The sequence below is a fragment of the Oryza glaberrima genome, chromosome 4, assembly GCF_000147395.1.
Source record: "Oryza glaberrima chromosome 4, OglaRS2, whole genome shotgun sequence".
Taxonomy (NCBI): domain Eukaryota; kingdom Viridiplantae; phylum Streptophyta; class Magnoliopsida; order Poales; family Poaceae; genus Oryza; species Oryza glaberrima.
This window is the reverse complement of record NC_068329.1, coordinates 12,740,051-12,759,573: the sequence shown is the minus strand read 5'-3', so window position 1 is coordinate 12,759,573 and position 19,523 is coordinate 12,740,051. Positions and strand designations below refer to the sequence as shown.

Genomic DNA, 19,523 nt, shown 5'->3' with positions numbered 1-19,523 from the left:
ATTTACCGTGCATCATATCCTAGTGCCAACAAGTATTGGATCCAACAATTACGCTTACTACAAACATTTAATACTTCACGGATTTATACATGCATCGACAATACAATTTCTTAGCCTCTCCATGCGACCAGAATGGGAATTACTTTCATTTCATCACTTCCACGGGAAATCCATGAATTGAAATGGTTAAACATAGTATTTGTGTAGGTTCGAATACAATTAACTAAGCCTACAAAACGAGATGCATGGTAGATTATGTGAGCATAAGTATAATAATCAAACTTTGATAGATTAAAACACACCCAATCTCAAAAGCCAATAGAACACACGTCGAGCAGCCTATCCAACCTTCTAGGGTCGGTTTGATTGAGACCTGGATGGTCTGACCATCGGTCTAAAAATAAGTCAATACTTCTTTAAAAATATGTGTTTTTTCGAAACCAATCGTTGGATCGATCTCAAAATTTGACAAAATATACAATACAAATTGTTTGATTAAAACAAAATAACGAACACACGGAAATAGAGAAACCCTGTATATTTTATTAATCACGATTGATGAACATGAATGTATAAAAAAATAGGAGGGCTCCTGCAGGAGTTCTCATGTTGCCTTCACGAGGATACTTAATAGAAAGGTACACTGACTGGAGATTACGTTCAGTCCGCTAAGTTCCAGTGCCTATGGAACACCTCTGATTAAGTTGCACTTGTGATCATGGTCTTCCAAATTATTTGCTCGCCGAAGGTTGAGGTTGGTGCGGATTTAATGGTGTATGTAGAATGAGTGGCTTTGTTTTGCCAAACCCGGTCATGATCGATACGTTATTATTACATCGGTATATGAAACAGGTGTCGGAATGAGGGGATGACTTTTGCCTCGTTGGTGCCTAGCAACGGTGCATCTGTTACTGTTTGTTTGGACGTATAAATAATATAGCGACCTGGCATTGCTAGCGCTCGGCCATAATTTTGTCTATAATAGAAAAATGTGGTGGCCATAGCTTTGTCAGCTTTAGCCAATGCATCGTCTGGTCTCATCGGTCTCGGACATAGAGTCAATTATGTATTTTTAATCTCCACTTCTCCTTGCATCTTGCTTATTTTGTACGGAGGATGTTTCATCTTCAGGAATTTGGGACTCGCTCCTCTAGAATTTAGGATATGTGGTCCTACTTAAAAATCTTTTCTAAATATCGTAAATGTAACAATGTTAATAAATACCATACAAGTATAGATAATATAATAGATCAAACATATACCTTGACGTCTTGCTCTTCAGTGTGTTTCCTTTACCACAATCGAGGAAGAAGACAATTTAGAAGTATTCTTCTTTGTTGTATATTTTTTAAAAATGGATGCAATATCTCCATCTTTCTTCATGTCTCAACAGTTAGCAATCTACAATATAGTAGTACAATTTAATCTCACAACGCATAAGAATTAAAATTTAAAACTGAAAATTGAAAAGTCTACACAAGTAGAAGACCTAAAACAGAAGTCGTCCAGCGGCCTCCGATTCCGATACACAATGCCATGCCATCCACCGCGCCGAGTCACCGATCGTTGATTCGATGGTCAGAAGCGGGGTCGACGACTCGACGGTCGAGTGTCGATGGCGGTCGTCGCTCGGCCGTTGAGGCTGAGACGCTATCGCTCGACGCTCGTGACAGCATGACTCATTTGTTGATGATGACGATCGACGAGAGGAGTAATGGGCGCGGTCGCCGGCTCGCCGGCCGCCGAGGACGCTGAGACGGAGGGAGAGTCAGAGAAGTGGGCACGCGACGCGGGCGCATGGCGGACAACGAACTCATCGTCTTATCTCAGGCGGCGGCGGCGAGCAGCGGTGGGCGTGGGCGAAGGCAGGCGCGGGCGGCGCTCGCGGAGTCGAGGTGCCTCGTGGACTTGCTTCGCTCTCCTGTTGCGGGCAACGGGCAGCAGGGGTGGTGAAAAAAGAGGAGTTGCGGGGGCGGTGAAAAACGAGGAGTCGAGTTGATCATGCAATGGCGCGTGTGAGTCACTTCAGTCTCCAAATTGCAGTTACGTGTGATGATTGGGATCTATATATACAGATCTGCCAGTGGACTCGCTCCCGGCATGTGCAACGTAAAAAGACGGACGTGACTCTCCGTCGGGCGCCCGACAGGAGCAGATTTAAATCGGGCGCTTACGTGCAAAACTATTTTAAACTGATTTTTCTCTTAAATTACTTATCCAAATCATGATCCGATTGCACCATTAAATTCGTTGTAATTAAATCTTTAAAATAAGAACACACATGGATATATTCCGACGAAAAAAAATTAGCTTATAATTGAATTATTTTTAAATGGTGCACGACACTCCATCAGATATATCGGAATTGTTTCACTAAATAGATAGAAAATGTTTCACTCGTTTAAATCGGGTGTTGTTACACCTTATATAAAAACAATGTTTCAACAAATAGCGAAAAAATGTTTCAGTTCACTGCAACATTAGATCTATACATAGTAAAACATTGTGAGTACACTAGGTGAAACATTTTTCGGTGGAACAAAAAATAAACCAAATTCCCTTAATAGGGGTTTCCAAAATATGTGGGTTTTTTTGTTGCAATGGAATGTTTCGTTCAATGCAACATTAGATCTATACATAGTGAAACATTGTGAGTACACTAGGTGAAACATTTTTGGTGCAACAAAAAATAAACCAAATTCCCTTAATAGAGAGTTTCCAAAATATGTGGATTTTTTGTTGCAATGGCGCATTCCATAATGTCAAAATCCACTGCAACATTTGATCCGTACATAGTAAAACATCATGAATACACTAGCTGAAACATCGTAAAAGTACGGGTTGAAACATCAAAAGAGATCCTATGCAACATTCAAAAAATATCAATAAAAAAGCTAAAATATTTTTTTGTCGAAACGTAATCGTGTGTGGTCTTGTTGTAAAGATTTAATTGCAACAAATACAACGGTGTGATCGGATCGTAAATTGGATAATTAGTTTAGGAGAAAAATCGTTTTAAAACTATTTGAAGGAGGACCGGCTGAATGCGCGGGCGCTCGGGTGCCTGATTTTTTCTTCTGCCATCGGGCGCCCGGCGCGCAGCATTTTCCTAAAAACACGTATTTTGATTAGAAAAATACAAGGATAGTACAATCTGCAGATTAGACATACCCAAGTTTGCATTCGAGAAAGAAGGGAGATCCGATTTCTAGATCGCTCCAGTTGATCCGATTTCTAGAAGGGAGACCTAGCACAATGATAAATTCCTTGTATATACCTCAAAACTTACTCAATCCCTTCCATGCCCTCCAGTTTTGACCAATCCCCTGTGTACCCTCGACATTTTACTGTGTTCCCTCCCATGTCCCTACCGTTAGACATATGTTAGATCTATTAATGTATACATCTATTACATTCGCCCTGTTTAGATCCAAGGGATATTTTTTAGCCCTCCCTCAAATAGCCCAAATAGTCCAAAAAGATCCAAAAGGGTGAGCTGAGGGCTATTTGGAAATAACCCACCAAAAAAACTATCCCACTCAAGGGGTGCTAATTGGGGCTATTTCAGGTGGAGCCCATTGAAAAAGTGTCTTCTCTCTATCTCTCTCCATGGGAAGGTACATTAAAGGCCAAATAGCTATCAAAATAACCATTGAATCCAAATAACTTAGGACTGTTTTAAACCATTGAATCCAAACAACTTAGGGCTGTTTTATTAGAGGGCTATTTCCTTGTGTTAAAAAATAGCTCTCAAAATAACTCTTGGTTAGTTCTCCAAACAGGGCCATTGTCAGTAATTTAAAAAAGACCAAAATGCCCAACGAAACCCTAGGTAGCAACCAGCAAGCCAGCAACAGTGAAAAATCCCCAAATAATCTCCAATCTCTCATCTCCCCTGGACGCACATGCTGTCCTTTCGCGGCTGTCGCTGTCGTTCCTCCCGTGGTGACATGTGCTTAGTGTGTGCCTTTCCCCATTATCATTAGAAAATTAGCGTAATGACAACCTTGGTTAAAAAGCTTGGTCATATTGTGACTCTTAAAGGTATAATGGATATTTCCAGGTACATTAACTGGTCAATGCTGTGAGAACTAACGCTAGGGACATAGGAGTGATCACAGCAAAATCTGGAGGACACACAAGGGATTGGTCAAAATTAGAGGGCATGAAAGGGATTGAGTCAGTTTTGAGAGGTGCATACAGGGAATTTACTCTAGCACACGATCATCTCCGCCTGCGAGATCAGCTTGACGACAAGGGATGTTTGATCTCCACTGCGCGCGCGCATGGATTGGCTGTGATTTCTCAGGAGCGAGTCTCTCTGTTTTTCTAGTCGCTGTGTATTTTCTCGAGTCTCCGTCTCTCCGTCTACTGCGCCTTTTAAAAAGGCAGAGGCGATGGCAGCCTGGCCTAATCCCTTCCGAGATTCTAGCACAAAGCCAGCGAAATCACGCGTTGATTACCTGCATAACACGCACGGAGGAGCATATCCACCCGATTGCTAAAGAAAGTCGCGTATTACTGCTAATGACAGTGGACCCTGCATTTGTTTTTTTAATTTCTTCTCGCTGGAGATAATCAGCGTAATACACGCGATCGTTTCCAACCGAGCAACTAATACTAGTCAAACTCTCTTATTTGAACGCCTGAAAACTTTAAACTGTGCATCAAATTTAAAATCTGTTTTCACCAACATTTTCTATTCGAAAAGAACGAGTCCAATTATTGGGTATATTCGGACACGTTTATAGATTGATAATTTTGGGCCCAGATATCATACAATCTCGCTCCATGTGCCAAAATATTTTTTTATTAATACACATTGATGTTTGTTATTTGAAATATTTATTCGATAAATTTTAATACAAATTTTTATCAAACACTAACCCAGAAACAACTCTACCAAAGGGTTTGCAAACTAATAAATGGTTTAAGGGAAAACACCCTCAAAAGCCAGCTATCTCAGAATTTCAGTAAATGTGAACTAAATGTCAAACTTAAGCCAAATTATAATGTATCAAGAAAAAAAAAATACTCGAATCCTTCCAAATCCGATGTATGAAATATTATAAAAATTTTGGATGGATTAAACTTGAACAAAACTACTGCAAAACGAAGAATCACAAGTTAATACCAAGACTGGACATAAACGCAAAACTTAAGAAACTGGAAGAGATTGATAGTATTACCATACGGAAAACGATGTTCACAGACAAGGTGATTTTCATTAAGCAGGCGGGTGTGATTTTTGGCACCAAACATCCGCTTGCAATAGGGGGGGGGGGGGGTGGCGGGGGTGAGATGGCCGCCCGCCTACGAAGATACATCTTCTCATGTGGATTTCCTAAGGTGCCACCTACGAAGATATATCTTCATAGGCAGAGGCTTACAACGTCCGCTTTGGAAAATAGTGCAGTATCCCTGGCAGACGAATTAAGAGCTTTGGAAAATAGTGTAGTATCCCAGGCGGATGAATTAAGAGCTCTGCATGCGAAGACATTTATTCGCAGGTGACACCTTAAGTCATCCGCCTAGGATAATTTACCAATAAAACCATCTACTTTTCCAAGCCCTATTCAGTTCACCCAAAGTTTCTCTCTCCAACAACATGCAAATAATAGGGGGGGTGGAGATTTTGAACTTGAAATCTGTGGTTGACTTTTCTAGAATGGTTAGATCCATGCATTCCCTCTGTTGTTATGAATTTTGTTTTATATTTTTATAGCCCTTAATTGTGATGGATCTATGCTTGCAAAATTGTAGAAGCACCATGTGTAACTTTTTTTTTGTTTTTTATGCTTTTCTATGCTACGGTTGTGATAGATCTATGTATACACCTGTTAACGGCAAAATTTGGCAATTTCCGTTAGTCAAGACCGTGTCAAACATGAAATTCATGACGTGATTTTAGTTGATTCGGTTGGCAAGTTTATCCAGGTTTTTGTAGTTACTTGCATAATAAGGAAGGTTTTTTGTTTTCTATTTTTATATATAGAGTTTTTAGCCCATGAAGATGTATTAGAATCAAACTTGGTTAGTTCCTTTTGTTACATGCCAGCCGATCGGGGTGGTGTCTGAGTTGGTGATATTATCAGTAGTTTCGTTGTTTAGGATAGAGTCCTGAATCAATCCGATCGTAATAGGGTCGGACTTAGTTTAGCCTATTGGTATAACTATGTACTCTGAGGGTCTTCGTAAAATAACAACAGTTCAATAATCACTTTTTGGATGCATCAAATCACTTTTTGGATGCATTGCCACCCTAGTTAGGTTTTGATGCATCGCCACCCTAGTTAGGTTTCGATCTTCGTGAAAAGGTAAGTTCTATTAACGTCGTTTGTATTGGTCCGACTAGTACTTTCTTGGTTAAGTCAGATATACTTATTCAGTCTTTGCATGTGTTGCCTATCTGATGTGACGGGTCTGTCATTTATTGTTTTACTATCAGAGTTAGGGTTTTTATATCAAGCACTATCAAAATAATTAATCAGCTAGCTTAAATCTATCAAACTTATTATTAATCTTGAACTGCCTTGGTTAAGTCCAATCTTTCAGGTTATAATTTGTTAGTTAAATTTGCTCAAGTTGATAAGTACTTGCCATAGTGTTGTCGGAGTTTCAGCCGATAAGGTGTCTGTTTGTCATACTTTAATCTACTTTATCGGTTAGTATACATAATATGTTATAAGCAGTTAAGTTACTATCATTCTTACTGTCAATCTTATCACTAATGGAGAAACCATTTTTACTTGGTTACGCAAAAAACCACATTAGCCCTAGTTAGAATAGGAACCAGGACTAAAAAATATCTTTACTCCCGGTTCAAAAGCCCAGGGATACTTTTTGATCTTTCATCCTGGTTGGTAACAACAACTGGGAACCGGGATGAAAGATCATTTTTAGTCTTGGTTCAATAACTGTCAGACCATGTCACACGGTCAACGAACTTTACTCCCGGTTGGGTGATACCAACTGGGACTAAAGATCAACCAGGACTAAATATCTCTCTCCCACATCTTAGGCATCTCTTGCTCTCTCTCCCTCTTCCTTTATCTACACGAGCACCACCTGCGCGCACGCCGCTCCTCCTTTTCCCCTTTCCTCCTCCACTCCTTCTCGAGATCTCCTTCTCCTCCTCCTCCTCCTCCTCCTCCTCCTCTGATTCCCTCCTCCCCTTCCGCTTTCCCTCTACGTCACGGAGGTCGGCGCTCGGCGGTGGCAGGCGGCAGTGGCCGGCACGCCCGTCGCGTGTGCAGGGCGGTGCGTGGCGGTGGCAGGCGACAGAGGCCGGCGCGGCCATCGTGCGGGGAGGGCGGTGGCGTTTCCATTCACGTGGCACTACTATCTTTAGTCCCAGTTGGTGTTAATGCTTTTTTGCTCCTGATTATTTCAACTGGTACTTAAGATAGTGATCTTTAGTCCAGGATTCGTAGTCCTGGTATGCAACCCAGGACTAATTGGGGTTGCAAACCAGGACTACAAACCACTTCTCTACCAGTGTATATTGTCTGAGTTAGGTTAGATCTATCAAGATTGTAGTTAATAAATTTACACGCTAACAATTATTACTTAAACTGTTATTGCATATATTAGTTTGTTTTACGAATAATGATAACTGATTGCAATAAGGTTAGGATATTGTCACACCCTGAAGTTCTTCTCCCAAGCCTAAAATAATTTAATAAATTGTTGTAAGAAAATTAATTGTTTAATGGCAAGAGAGAAACTCTAAAGTAATAAATGCAAATAATAATCAAAAATGGCATGTGGAATTTTTCTTGAGTTCTACATGTCAAAATAGGCTAACATGATTTTTAGTGGAATTTTCAGAACTTTGGAGATAATTCTAATCAATTTAAATCGAGCACAAGCATTAAAGAATCCCTGGAAATTCCTTTTTCCCTTTTTCTTTTTCATTTTCCTCCCTTTTTACTTCTTATTGGGCCTTCGGCCCATTTCCCTCCGGCGCCCCTTCACTGGGCTGGCCTCAGGCCGAGGCCCAACAGCCCACGCGCCCCCTCTTCTGTCTCCTGGGGTTGTCGACAAGTGGGGCCCATCTATCGGGTCCTCCTACAACCTCGGATGCTGCCGCCGCCTCCCACAACCGCCGCTCCCGCTGTTCCAGGGCCACATCCTGCCTCCCCCGCACCACAATGGCCTCGCCCCGCGCACGCCACCCACTCCCCGCACCCCACTACACCCTCTCCGGCCCACGCCTGCGCTGGAGACGGCTAGGATTCAAGTTTTGAATCCCACCTCTCTCTCCTCTCGTACCTCCCCCACTTCGCCGGTGAATCCGCGCCACTCCCGGCCGTTCCTGACCTCCCGCCCCTATATAAATGGATCCCTCCTCCTCCTCTCCCTTTTTCCTTTTTCCGCTGATCGCTCTCATGCCTTCCTCTGCTCTAGCGCCATCTCACCCACTTACCACCGCTTTTCTTGCACTCCGGTCGCCGCTAACCGCTGCTAGCTATCGTGCCGGGCCATGCCGTCGACACTGTCGGGTTCGCAAACCCAAGGGCCACATAGTCCACCCCTCCGCCGTCAAATTTCGTCGCCGGAGCCCACTCCTCCCCTCGCGCCGGTGAGCTCTCCATGGCCGCTGCCTTCGGTCGGCACCCTAGCTCGCCGCGGACCTCTAATCTCCCTCTAACCCCTCTCATTGTGTTCCCTAGGTCTCTCCTGACGTCGTCTGCCGTTCGCCGACCTCCCTTCGTCACTCGCCATCCTTGTTCGTGATCGGTGAGGCCCTCCCCTTCCTCTCCTCTCTTTTTGTCGCTCCGCCGCTAGCCGCTTGCGCGCTGCCGTCGCATCGCGGTTCCATGTCGCCATGGTGCCACCGCTAGCTGCGGTGCCGTCGCACGCCGCCCCTTGCCGCCGGTTGTCGCTGCCTGCTCCGCACTAGCGCCGCCGTGCGCCATGCCCGCCGGGCTGGCTCAAGCAGGTGCCCGTGTATCGCCATCCGATCTACCACTCGGTAGATCGGGGCCATTCGGCTGCCGCCCGCGAGGCCATCCACATGGCCACCACGTCGACGCCATGTGGTGCTGCCATCCCCCGGTTCCATGGACTTGGTTCACCATGAGCCTATGACCTGTGAGCCTTTGACATGTGGGGCCCACCTATCAGCACCACCCTCTCCGATGACATCATCTAGGACCTTTATTGCGCAATAAATTGATCAAGGCCTTTTTTGTTTATAGTAAAAACACAGATAGCCTTCTAAATTTCATGGAAAAATTCATTCGTGCTCCATTTAAGCCCATTCAAGTCTCAGTAAATCAAGAAAAATGCGAAGAATTCATTAAAAATGGTTTTGTTCTCTGTTTTAGTAGTCTTATAGCCTATTTGTATTGTTTGCCTTGTATGTCACATAGATTCCAGCTCTCCCAATGCTCCGGTGTATTTCAAGATAGTCGCCAAGGTCCCTCTAGCCGCAGAGCAAGGCAAGTCATGCTTGTCACTTGAACATATTGATCCCATATTGCAAATGCTCTATGTTTTCCTTTAAGTTATGCATTGTTTTATAATGTTACTAAATGGGATGTTGTACCTACTGTTCTCAGCCCTATTATTTTTGTACCTTATCCCTTTGTTAACTTGGGATGTAACATGACTAGATGTTGGATTAGGAATTGCTTAGCCATGCTTAGTTCAACTACCCTAGCTGTTCCTAGATAGTGGTTTAATGCACATTTTGCTTGGAATTCTGGTTTGTGAATTTTTGGGGCATGGTGTGATATAGAAAATTAGTTTTTCTCATCAAGTCTATGGTAACTAGGCTGATGGTCTGAACAGAATTGAGCAGTCCAGGTAGCCAAGCCACTCTCCAACTAGCAGTTGAGGTAGTCAGATTGCCAGGATCATAGTTTTTTTGGGATTAGTTTTCTAACTTCATAGACTACGCAGTAATACTTTTAGATTTTAGTTTAGGCAGCCAATCACTACCCTTTAGTTATCATAGATTAGCAGTTTCTTTCCCAAAAAGAAAGAGAGTCATGCATGGCATTTTCATAGCCATAATTAAAAATAAGAAGCTTAGACATGGGAGCCTTTCTCAAAATAGGTGCAAAAATTGCAAACATAATGGATGGCCTGCATAATGCCCGTAGCCCCATGCACAATTCCACTCTCAACCGAAAAAACCACGTAGTTTCCTATATTCCCTGACTCTCCCAGCGAACAATTGCTGACTTCTTCCACTTTTAGATGTTTCCTGTTCACGGCTCCCCGCATTTTTTGGCTCCATGCCCGTACCCCATTTCATATTAAAACTCATAGAACAGCCCACTGCCACGGATGAGGACCAGATGACGAACCAAGAATTACTGTTTAAAGCTTCATAAAAACAAAAAGGAAAAGGATGGTACATACTTTGCTGAAGAGATGGCTCCTTTGTTTCTATCAGCAATCCTTTCGGCCCTATTGGTAGCATCCTCTACTCGTGGTACTGTGGCCATTGGGGTATTCCAGGTGCGCCACAAATTCTCTATCATGGGCGATGGGTGTAAGGGGAGTGACATAGGTGCATTACAAACCCACGATAGGAACCGCCATCTTCGTCGCCTTGTGGCTGCAGACTTCTCACTTGGTGGCCTTGGTGGCATCAGCACATCCAGCACAAGGTATATACTTCAATCTTCCTTTGGTTCTATCCGTTTCTTCTTGGTAGATTGGCTTATTACGATCTGATAGAGTTTGACACAGACTATACTACACAGAGATAAGGATTGGGACACCCGCCATGCAATACTATGTGCAGGTGGACACTGGCAGCAGTGCATTTTGGGTTAACTGCATTCCCTGCAAGCAATGCCCTCGCAAGAGCGATATATTGGTAGGTTTAGAGTTTATTTTTCAGTACTTTGCAAAAATTCTTTTTGCCATTTAGGGTTTTGTACATTATAGATGTGAAATTCTGAATGATAATATGGTTTGTCGTACATCTTCTTGTGTGCAGAAAAAGCTGACATTATATAACCCTAGGAGCTCAGTAAGTTCAAAAGTGGTGAAATGTGATGATATGTTCTGCACTTCGCCCGATAGGGATGTGCAGCCAGAATGCAACACAAGCTTACTTTGTCCATTCATCACGACCTATGCTGATGGTGGATCAACAATAGGCGCCTTTGTCACTGATCTTGTGCACTATAATCAACTCTCTGGGAATGGGCTGACTCAGTCAACTAACACCAGCCTCACATTCGGGTGAGTTGTGTCCATCGAAGAAATTTTTGTATGTGAAATTTGTTGAATTAGAACTGAAGTGATCGATTGTAAAATACCATTGATAGACAATAGTTCAACAATATGCCATCTTACGTGCAATAATACTCTTTCTTTTTGGCCATCACATCAGGAAAACGTGAAATTATGTCTGTAGTTTTTACAAAATGACCAAAATATCATTTAAAACACAGTTATACCCTTGACAGACTTCTTTTGGTTTTTAAACAGTGACCAAAATCTATATCTATATATCCTATATATAGATATAGACATTGAGCCGTACATCATCCACAAAACAAGACCCATTGGATCATTTTCATGAGTCATCACAACCATCCAATAGACATTTAATATCGACGATTATCATTTTTCATTCATTATGAGGTAACTCAACATTCAATAACCACTTAGTGTAGTATGCTATAAAACATCCACTACAAGAAGTATTTCATTTTTCATATCTGAGGTGCTTTTATAGGTATAGATTTCTCATGTCTATACATTGAAATTTTATAACTGCGGTACACACAGGAATAGTCCACCACAACGCGCAAGGTATCATCTAGTACTATATATAAGTTGGCCCACTAAGGCTCCACTTGAAATGGATTATGGTCTGGATTATTTTCGTGGATTATCTAGGTGATTACAGGGATATACTTAAATATTTTGAGAAAATAAACTTAACACATACTCCCTCCATCCCAAAATGTTTGACGCCGTTGACTTTTTTAAATATGTTTGACCATTCGTCTTATTCAAAAAATTTAAGTAATTATTAATTCTTTTCCTATCATTTGATTTATTCTTAAATATACTTTTATGTATACATATAGTTTTACATATTTCACAAAAGTTTTTGAATAAGACGAATGGTCAAACATGTTTAAAAAAATCAACGGCGTCAAACATTTAGGGAAGGAGGTAGTAGCTTATTACAAGTGGTTCAATAAGTATAAGTGTTATAGAAGAGGTGTTGAGCAAATCTGTGGCTATAATCCAGCAAAGTAGTTGAAAAAACGTGGCACAAGTGTAGTTCATACTCTTTCCTGTTCTATCATAAAGCTACATCGCCCTAATTATTATATCCCTTGGATAATTGATCAATGGATAACTATACAATGAAGCAAAATCACCCAAAATATTTGTAGCCTTTGGATGATTGATCATTTCTGCTCCCATGAAGCCACATTATTCAATTATTTGAAGTCCATAGATAATTGACCTGTGATGTAAATCATTTATCATCTCATGAAGCCACATCACCCCCAATTATTTAAAGTCTTTGGATGATTGATCTCTTGTGCAAGTTATCTCTCTAATGTTGTTTGAAGCCAGGTCACCTCAACAACTCCTAGGTAATGAATAATAGATCTAGGGTCCAAATTTTATCTTTTCCAATGAGCCGCATCAACCCCAATGATGGATACATGTTCCAATTCTTTTTTCTATTGAATTAATATCAACAAATTTTTTGTAGCCTTTGGTGATTGATCTATGGTGTAAATTATGTCCTCTCTCACGAAGACATATTAACCAATTATTTCTAGATTTTACAACACATTTGTACCACTGCAACAGAACTTTCCCATAGCAATGCATTTTTGTTAATATATAGTTACTCTATCTATTGAATTGTTTTCAGATGTGGACTAGGGATCCCGATCTTCCGAAAGGTTCTGATAGACAGTCCATTTGGGCGGAGTCGTGACACAATTCAATCCGACTTCTTGAACGAGCACGCTCTTGAGCCCCGCAATCGCAGCACCACATCTGCTCTGGTTATCAATCGTGTCGAAACGTGATTGATCTTGCCGAGAAGGCTAATCCCTGTTTGTGAATCGAAGAACACAAACAAGAACAAGAAAGAATACAACCAATATTGCAGATGAATGATTAAGCTCACGAGTTGGGGTCTTACAAACCGATCTAGCGGCGAAACAGTTCTTGACAGAATAATGTAAGCAAAACCCTACTCTAAACGATGACGGCTACTAAATAAATATGATTAGGGACGTCCTATGGTGGCCCTAGGATGCACACCCCGTTGGGCTAAGCCCACGACACAATTACAAGGCCCAAAACCCAAGTCAAATTCGGACTGAATGAGGTACGTGGCTTATTTTGCAGATTCCTGACACCTCAGTAGGAATTTTGAAATGGAATCAAAACCATCTGAAAGTAGGCTCCATAAGCTTTCCAACAAGTACTCATGTGCCCCTAAATTCCTTCTATATCGGCGGCTAGGTCCGTTTGAAGTAGATACTATTAGGAGACCCGAATCCGAATCCAAAACGTATAGAATTTTATCTCTTATCTTCTATGGACCAAAAGTGACGTGGTGAGGTAGAAGTAGACTTAGAGAAGATCTTGGTTTAGTGCCCAATCAACTTCATTGATCATCCATACATTTTTTACGCTGGGTTTCTTTTCCTTCACCCAAGCAAGTAACTCTGCAAAAGAAAACACACAAAACTCATTGTGTAGCAACGTCTGTTCAAATATATAACAAGTAATTCTAATATAGAACATATGCACCATTGGTTAATTAATATATAAGATAGTCATGGTTATATCCGAGCTAGTTGTGTCCTCATTATCCTCTCCTTCTTTATTGGAAACAGTCCTCGGTTTCACCTTGTCATGAACCGTATTGAACTTATCTTTATCTATCACAACATTCGGTGAGGAACATCTCTTGATGGCCATATGGTTGGATCCAAAAATCTTTGTAGTCGAAAAACCACAACACTCTATTGGCAACTTTTTTGGTAAGAAGACAAAGACGATCTCAACACCTAAATGTGTTGCGGTGATATGGAGTCGCCAACCACACCGATCTAGCCAAACGGTCAAATCAAGATGGGTTTTATAAAAAAACAGCTAAACCGGCTGACGGAGCCGATTTAGAGATCAGAATCAGCCTCTAGACCGATTTAGATCAATATGAGGATAACTACCCGTCTCGTGGGCAAACGGAAGGTTTACGGGACAAACCTACAAAGGGCTAATCGCACTCTCGTAGCGATGGCGGACGATTTACAGCACAAATCGACAAAGATGGACTAAACTAGGGTAAACTAGAAAACATGGCTGAAAAGTAAAAGGAATACTGAAAAAGCGATTCAAGTAGATTGTACGTTATTTTTTTACAATTGAACCGGCCTTGTCCCTTAAGTAGACGTTGGTCTTGCCCTCTACAGGCCCTCCTCCACGTCCAACTCAGGATAGAAACCAATGGAAACCCGAAACATGCCTTCCCAAGCAAGGAAACCCGAGACCCAATGAAAATGGAGTCTGACTCGGACTCTGCCGGTCAGACTAGCAAAATACCGCTGGTCTGACCGGCCCGCAGGGCGGCGGCTTGACCGACCCACATATGGCGGCCAGACCGGCCCTCTCTGGAGGAAACTGGCAGAGCTCCAAACTTTGGCATTTTTTCCTATTTGATCCTAGGTGGCAAAATTTGGGTGTAAACACACTCCTCTTCTTGCAAACCAACCTGTAACTCATTTAAACAACTAGAGGAATTAGATAGAGTATTACTTATACGCATGCGGTTCTCTAGACAATACATCTCATGATGAAAAGGAGGGATAGTCAAATTCGAACAAATATATACTTGATGCACATTATATTCTCTTTTACTATTATAATTGCTAATAATATGAAAAATCACATCATATAGATATGGCAATTCAGATCTAGCAAATAATTTTTTTTCTCTAAACAGTTGAATGGACAAAAATCATGGAATTGAATATATCCCCAAGTATTTAAAGAAGATAGCAATTTAAGCTGTTCATTCTTGCTAGCAATGTGAATAGCATGTTTAAACTCAACACATGGTGGTTCTACTATAAAATTAACATGTTCATTCACTAGTTGTGGCATGGATATAAGTGAAGCATCGCACAACTCTTCTTTATCACAAGAAACATCAAGCAAATTGTTTTGTGACAAAGGTATTTCAACAATTGTTTCCACTATGGGTTGCTCTAACGTAGCATAAGTAGTGGACATAATTGGTACATCATAATTATGCATACCTTGAGTAGTTGTAGCACCATTATCTTTACCTTTATTATCATCATAAATTATAGGTGCATGGTCAATTGAACACTCTTCAAGCATCTATGGTGCTATAGATAGTTCTTTTTTCTCTTCATCTTTCTTCTCTTCCTCCTCACCATCTTCAACGTCGAAGGTGCTGATGTAGCCATCTTCCATAGCAACGTATGCCTGTTGACTAGGTCAATACTTCTGCACATGGCCAACTCCATGGCAGCGGTGGCACTAAATGCTGGGCGTGCATCCCGTCAAAGCGACAGATGAGGCACTCTTGGCGGGTACCTATGAAGAACCTTTATCTGAATCTACAGGTCGTGGGGGAGGTGGTTTTGGCGCTGCAAAAACTCTGGACGCAACTGGTCGCTTGCTCGTTGGTGGGGGTGCCCGGAAAGAGGTGGTCTTGGGCTGCCCCGAAGATGGCGTCACGCGTGGCGTGTATGTGCTCGCCTTGTTCTTGACCTTTGATCACATCCCTGCAATTTCTTCTCTGCAAGCATAGCAAACTGAAACAACTGGTAGACGGTGTTAAATTCCTTATATTCAACTATGTCCTGAATTTCGCGCTTTAATCCCGAGTAAAAACGACAAATAAAATCATCGGTTCCCTCCACTATGCTACATCGCATCAATCCCTTTTGTAGCTCATCATAGTAATCCTATACAGATTTATCGCCTTGTTCTAAACGCATCAGTTTCTTGCTTAAATCTCTATGATAAGATGGTGGGACAAATCCATCGCACATAGCTACCTTTAAGTTCTTCTCAAGTAGTAGGTAAAGTTGTCTTTGCAGCTAACCCAGTCCACCAAATAATAGCAAAATCGTTAAACTCACTAGTAGCTTGTCTAACTCTATGTTGCTCAGGCACAAGATGGGCACTGAACTTCTCCTCTATTGTCATCTCCCAAACAAGGTATTTCTCAGCATCATAATAACCCCAAAAAGATGGTATTTTAAACATAACCTTAGCATAAGGATCATCGGGCACCTTATTAATGTACCTTGTTGGTGTTGCTGATTTTGAGCGCCACCCATACCTGTCATGTTTGTGCAAAGTTGACATCGTAGTCGTGCTTGCTGTCTACATTGCCATTAGAATCATACACCGTGTCCTGTTCTTAATTGGATGGCTGGTCACCGGATTTGCTGCCGCTCACTTCTTCATTGGATGGCTGACGCGTCTCCAATGCAGCAACGTGTTTGGTCATCTCTTCTATGGCGCCCCCGAAGTGGAGTTCAATGAGGGCCTTGGTGACCGTCTTGGTGACTGTCTCCTTCATCTCTTTTCGCGCATTCTCTAGAACCGTATGTACTTCCTCTTGACTGACACATTCCTTGAATCCCTGAGGAGACTTATCGTTATCACCTGCCAATTTAAACACCAAAACAACAAATGGTGAAGGTTACCCCTAATAATCTACTACGCAGGTGTAGTGGTGCCTCTCAACAACTCAGCAACAAGGAGCACCTCACCAATCTCTTATAAGGTTCTTACCAGCAAAACAAAAGGATACCTAGAAGAGGTAGCCAACAATTGCAAGGGTGAAGAACCTGTTTTGTCCAGAAGTAGTATGTGTAGCTAGGAAGGCCAAAATATGTGAGTGGTACACAATTCCGTGATAGATAGTAATGCTGAATAAAAATCCCAAGTTATTTGCCCTTAGTTGCTGGTCTACTCGTGTCCTAGAATAGTAGTGGTAACAAGGATGGCTACATGAATATGACACTGGTAAACAACAAAGGAAGGACTGACAAGGCAAACTTTGGTGAGTTTCAGCAAAAACGGTAAGACCACGCAAGGCTGAAAAGCTCAATGGAGCACATCGTGAGCTCAGTGCACTAGTGTAAATCAACTTTTCCTTTTTTTTCTTTTATTTTTTCTTATCCAGGAGCATGAAAATAGGCACACCACAAAGTAACAGCTCAAACGAAGTTGATATGTGGCCTATGGAATTTTCTCCAAAAGCTCTGGATAGCACTTGATGTGGACCAGGGTTCCCGATCTTCCGAAAGGTTATGATAGACAGTCGATTTGGGTGGAGTCACGACATAATTCGATTCGGCTTCTTGAACGAGCATGCTCCTGAGCCCTGCAATGCAGCACCACGTCTCCTCTGGTTATCAACCGTATCGAAACGCGATTGACCTTGCCAAGAAGGTTAATCCCTGTTTGCGAATCGAATAACACAAACAAGAACAAGGAAGAATATAACCAAAATTGAAGATTAATGATTAAGCTCACAAGTTGGGGTCTTACAAACTGATCTAGCGGCGAAACTATTTTTCACAGAATAATCTAAGCAAAACCAACTGAAAATAGACTCCATATGCTTTGCAACAAGTACTCATGGGTCTCAAAATTCCTTCTAGATTAGCGGCTAGGTCCGTTTGAAGTTGATGCTGTCAGGAAGCCTGAATCCGAATCCAAAACGTGTAGAACTTTATGTCTTGTCTTCTATGGACCAAAAGTGATGTGGTGAGGTAGAAGTAGACTGTGCAGATCTTGGTTTGGTCCCCAATCAACTTCTTTGGTCATCCATGCATTCCTTACGCTTGGTTTCTTTTCCTTGACCCAAGCAAGTAACTCTGCAAACGAGAACACACAAAACTCATTGTGTAGCAACGTTTGTTCAAATATATAACAAGTAAATCTAATATAGAACATATGCACCTTTGGTTTATTAATATATAAGGTAGTCATGGTTATATCCGAGCTAGTTGTGTCCTCATCATTTTCCAGGTAAGAAAGGTATCCAACTTTTCTCTTGGTAAACAATCTTCATCACAAAGTAAGCACGAAAACCTACAATTAATGAGCATGATGTTGCAGAATAACGGTGTGCTGCAGCGAATTTGAATTTTATAAACCAAAGTTTTGTGGAGTGGAAGGATAAATGGCTCCCCTGTCCCTGTAGGTGTGGTTTACAACAATCTGGAAGTTTAAACACTCCGGAATTAGCAGTTGATGGAATTATTGGGTTTGCCAATGCAAATAACACAATGCTATCGCAATTAGCTGCCGCTGGGAAGACAAAGAAAATATTTTCGCATTGCCTCGATTCCAGAAATGGAGGTGGAATTTTTGCTATAGGGGAAGTGGTGGAACCAAAAGTAAAAACAACACCTTTAGTACAGAATAGGTGAGTTAACTTGGTGCTTCTATCATATTTTTGTTTCTTTTATGCTCACAATGTAATCTGGGTCTGCTTTAAATATAGATATTTTTACCTTGATTCTAGCATCTTATAAATTTTCCAAATCCTTTTACGTTGATAATACTAGGTTAACATTAATTTATCCACTAAAACATGAAGTGTGTACAGTGGTATATTTCTGGTACAAAATTAGTGAAGAAAATCATATGTACGTTAATGTTCTTGAGTGATTTTTTAAGCGCTATGTTCCCATGTTTACAATGCACAGAGCTATGTAAAATTTTATTTTTGTAGTCTTTGCCATGGACTGAAGGGTGCTCTTAGGCTGGAATCGCTACAGTCTTAACCATTTTTTCTTAAAATTATTTATATGCAATTATACATTAGTACTTGATCTTGGCTATCCATCGCCCCTGTTGGATCTTCATTCCAAGTAAGATGAATGCAGATAACTAATATCAATGTGTGTAGTATAGTGAACATATGCCTTTTATCTTCGTTTTTAAGTTTCCTCTCTTCCTTTTTTTTTTAGCATACATATCTTTGCGCGTGTAATTAACCTGGTCATGTGGTTACACCACAAAGGCCATAAACAACATAGCTATGTTTGGTTATATTCTTGTTTCCACTGACCTAATGCTATAGTATCAATTTCAAATATGTATAATAATAACTGACGTCAAAGCATGCGTTTACAAATTTAAGGGAACATGTATAGCTTTCTTTTTGAATATTTCTCATATGTATATACACATCTCGTGAAAGTTAAAGTCAATAAGGCAACTAAAACTTTTGCGTCCACTCACACAAAACACACGCTAACATCTATTAATGATTCTATCACATATATAGCTGGATACTTTACCTTGTGAACCTCAAGATGATCGATGTTGGCGGCACAACCCTTCAGCTACCAGCCAATATTTTTGAAACGGCCGAAATGAAAGGTACATTTATTGATAGTGGTACAACCTTAGCGTACCTTCCGGAGATTGTATATAAGAAACTAATGCTTGCGGTATGACAAAAGGCTGCTATTCCTTTGTACCGGTAGAATTATTTGCATTAT

The 19,523-nt window shown here is 41.3% G+C and overlaps 2 protein-coding genes across 6 annotated transcripts in view; both read left to right on the top strand.

The window, feature by feature from the left end:
• The window catches only part of LOC127769733 (aspartic proteinase 39-like), a 62,703-nt gene that overhangs the window by 24,529 nt on the left and 18,651 nt on the right, over positions 1 to 19,523 (top strand). The gene's annotated exons all lie outside the window — the stretch shown is intronic.
• On the top strand, positions 10,308 to 19,502 carry LOC127769734 (aspartic proteinase 36-like). Of its 2 annotated transcripts, XR_008016837.1 has the most exons (6): positions 10,308 to 10,625; positions 10,708 to 10,837; positions 10,961 to 11,208; positions 12,875 to 13,189; positions 18,215 to 18,439; positions 19,307 to 19,502. XR_008016837.1 is itself a non-coding variant. In XM_052295361.1 (4 exons), exons 1-4 carry the CDS (start codon positions 10,387 to 10,389, stop codon positions 13,032 to 13,034), a joined length of 777 nt encoding a protein of 258 aa, XP_052151321.1. In that variant the 5' UTR covers positions 10,308 to 10,386; the 3' UTR covers positions 13,035 to 13,215. The 2 variants fall into 2 exon arrangements, 1 of the variants encoding a protein (XP_052151321.1); XM_052295361.1 differs by lacking the exons at positions 18,215 to 18,439; positions 19,307 to 19,502 and having other exon boundaries at positions 12,875 to 13,215.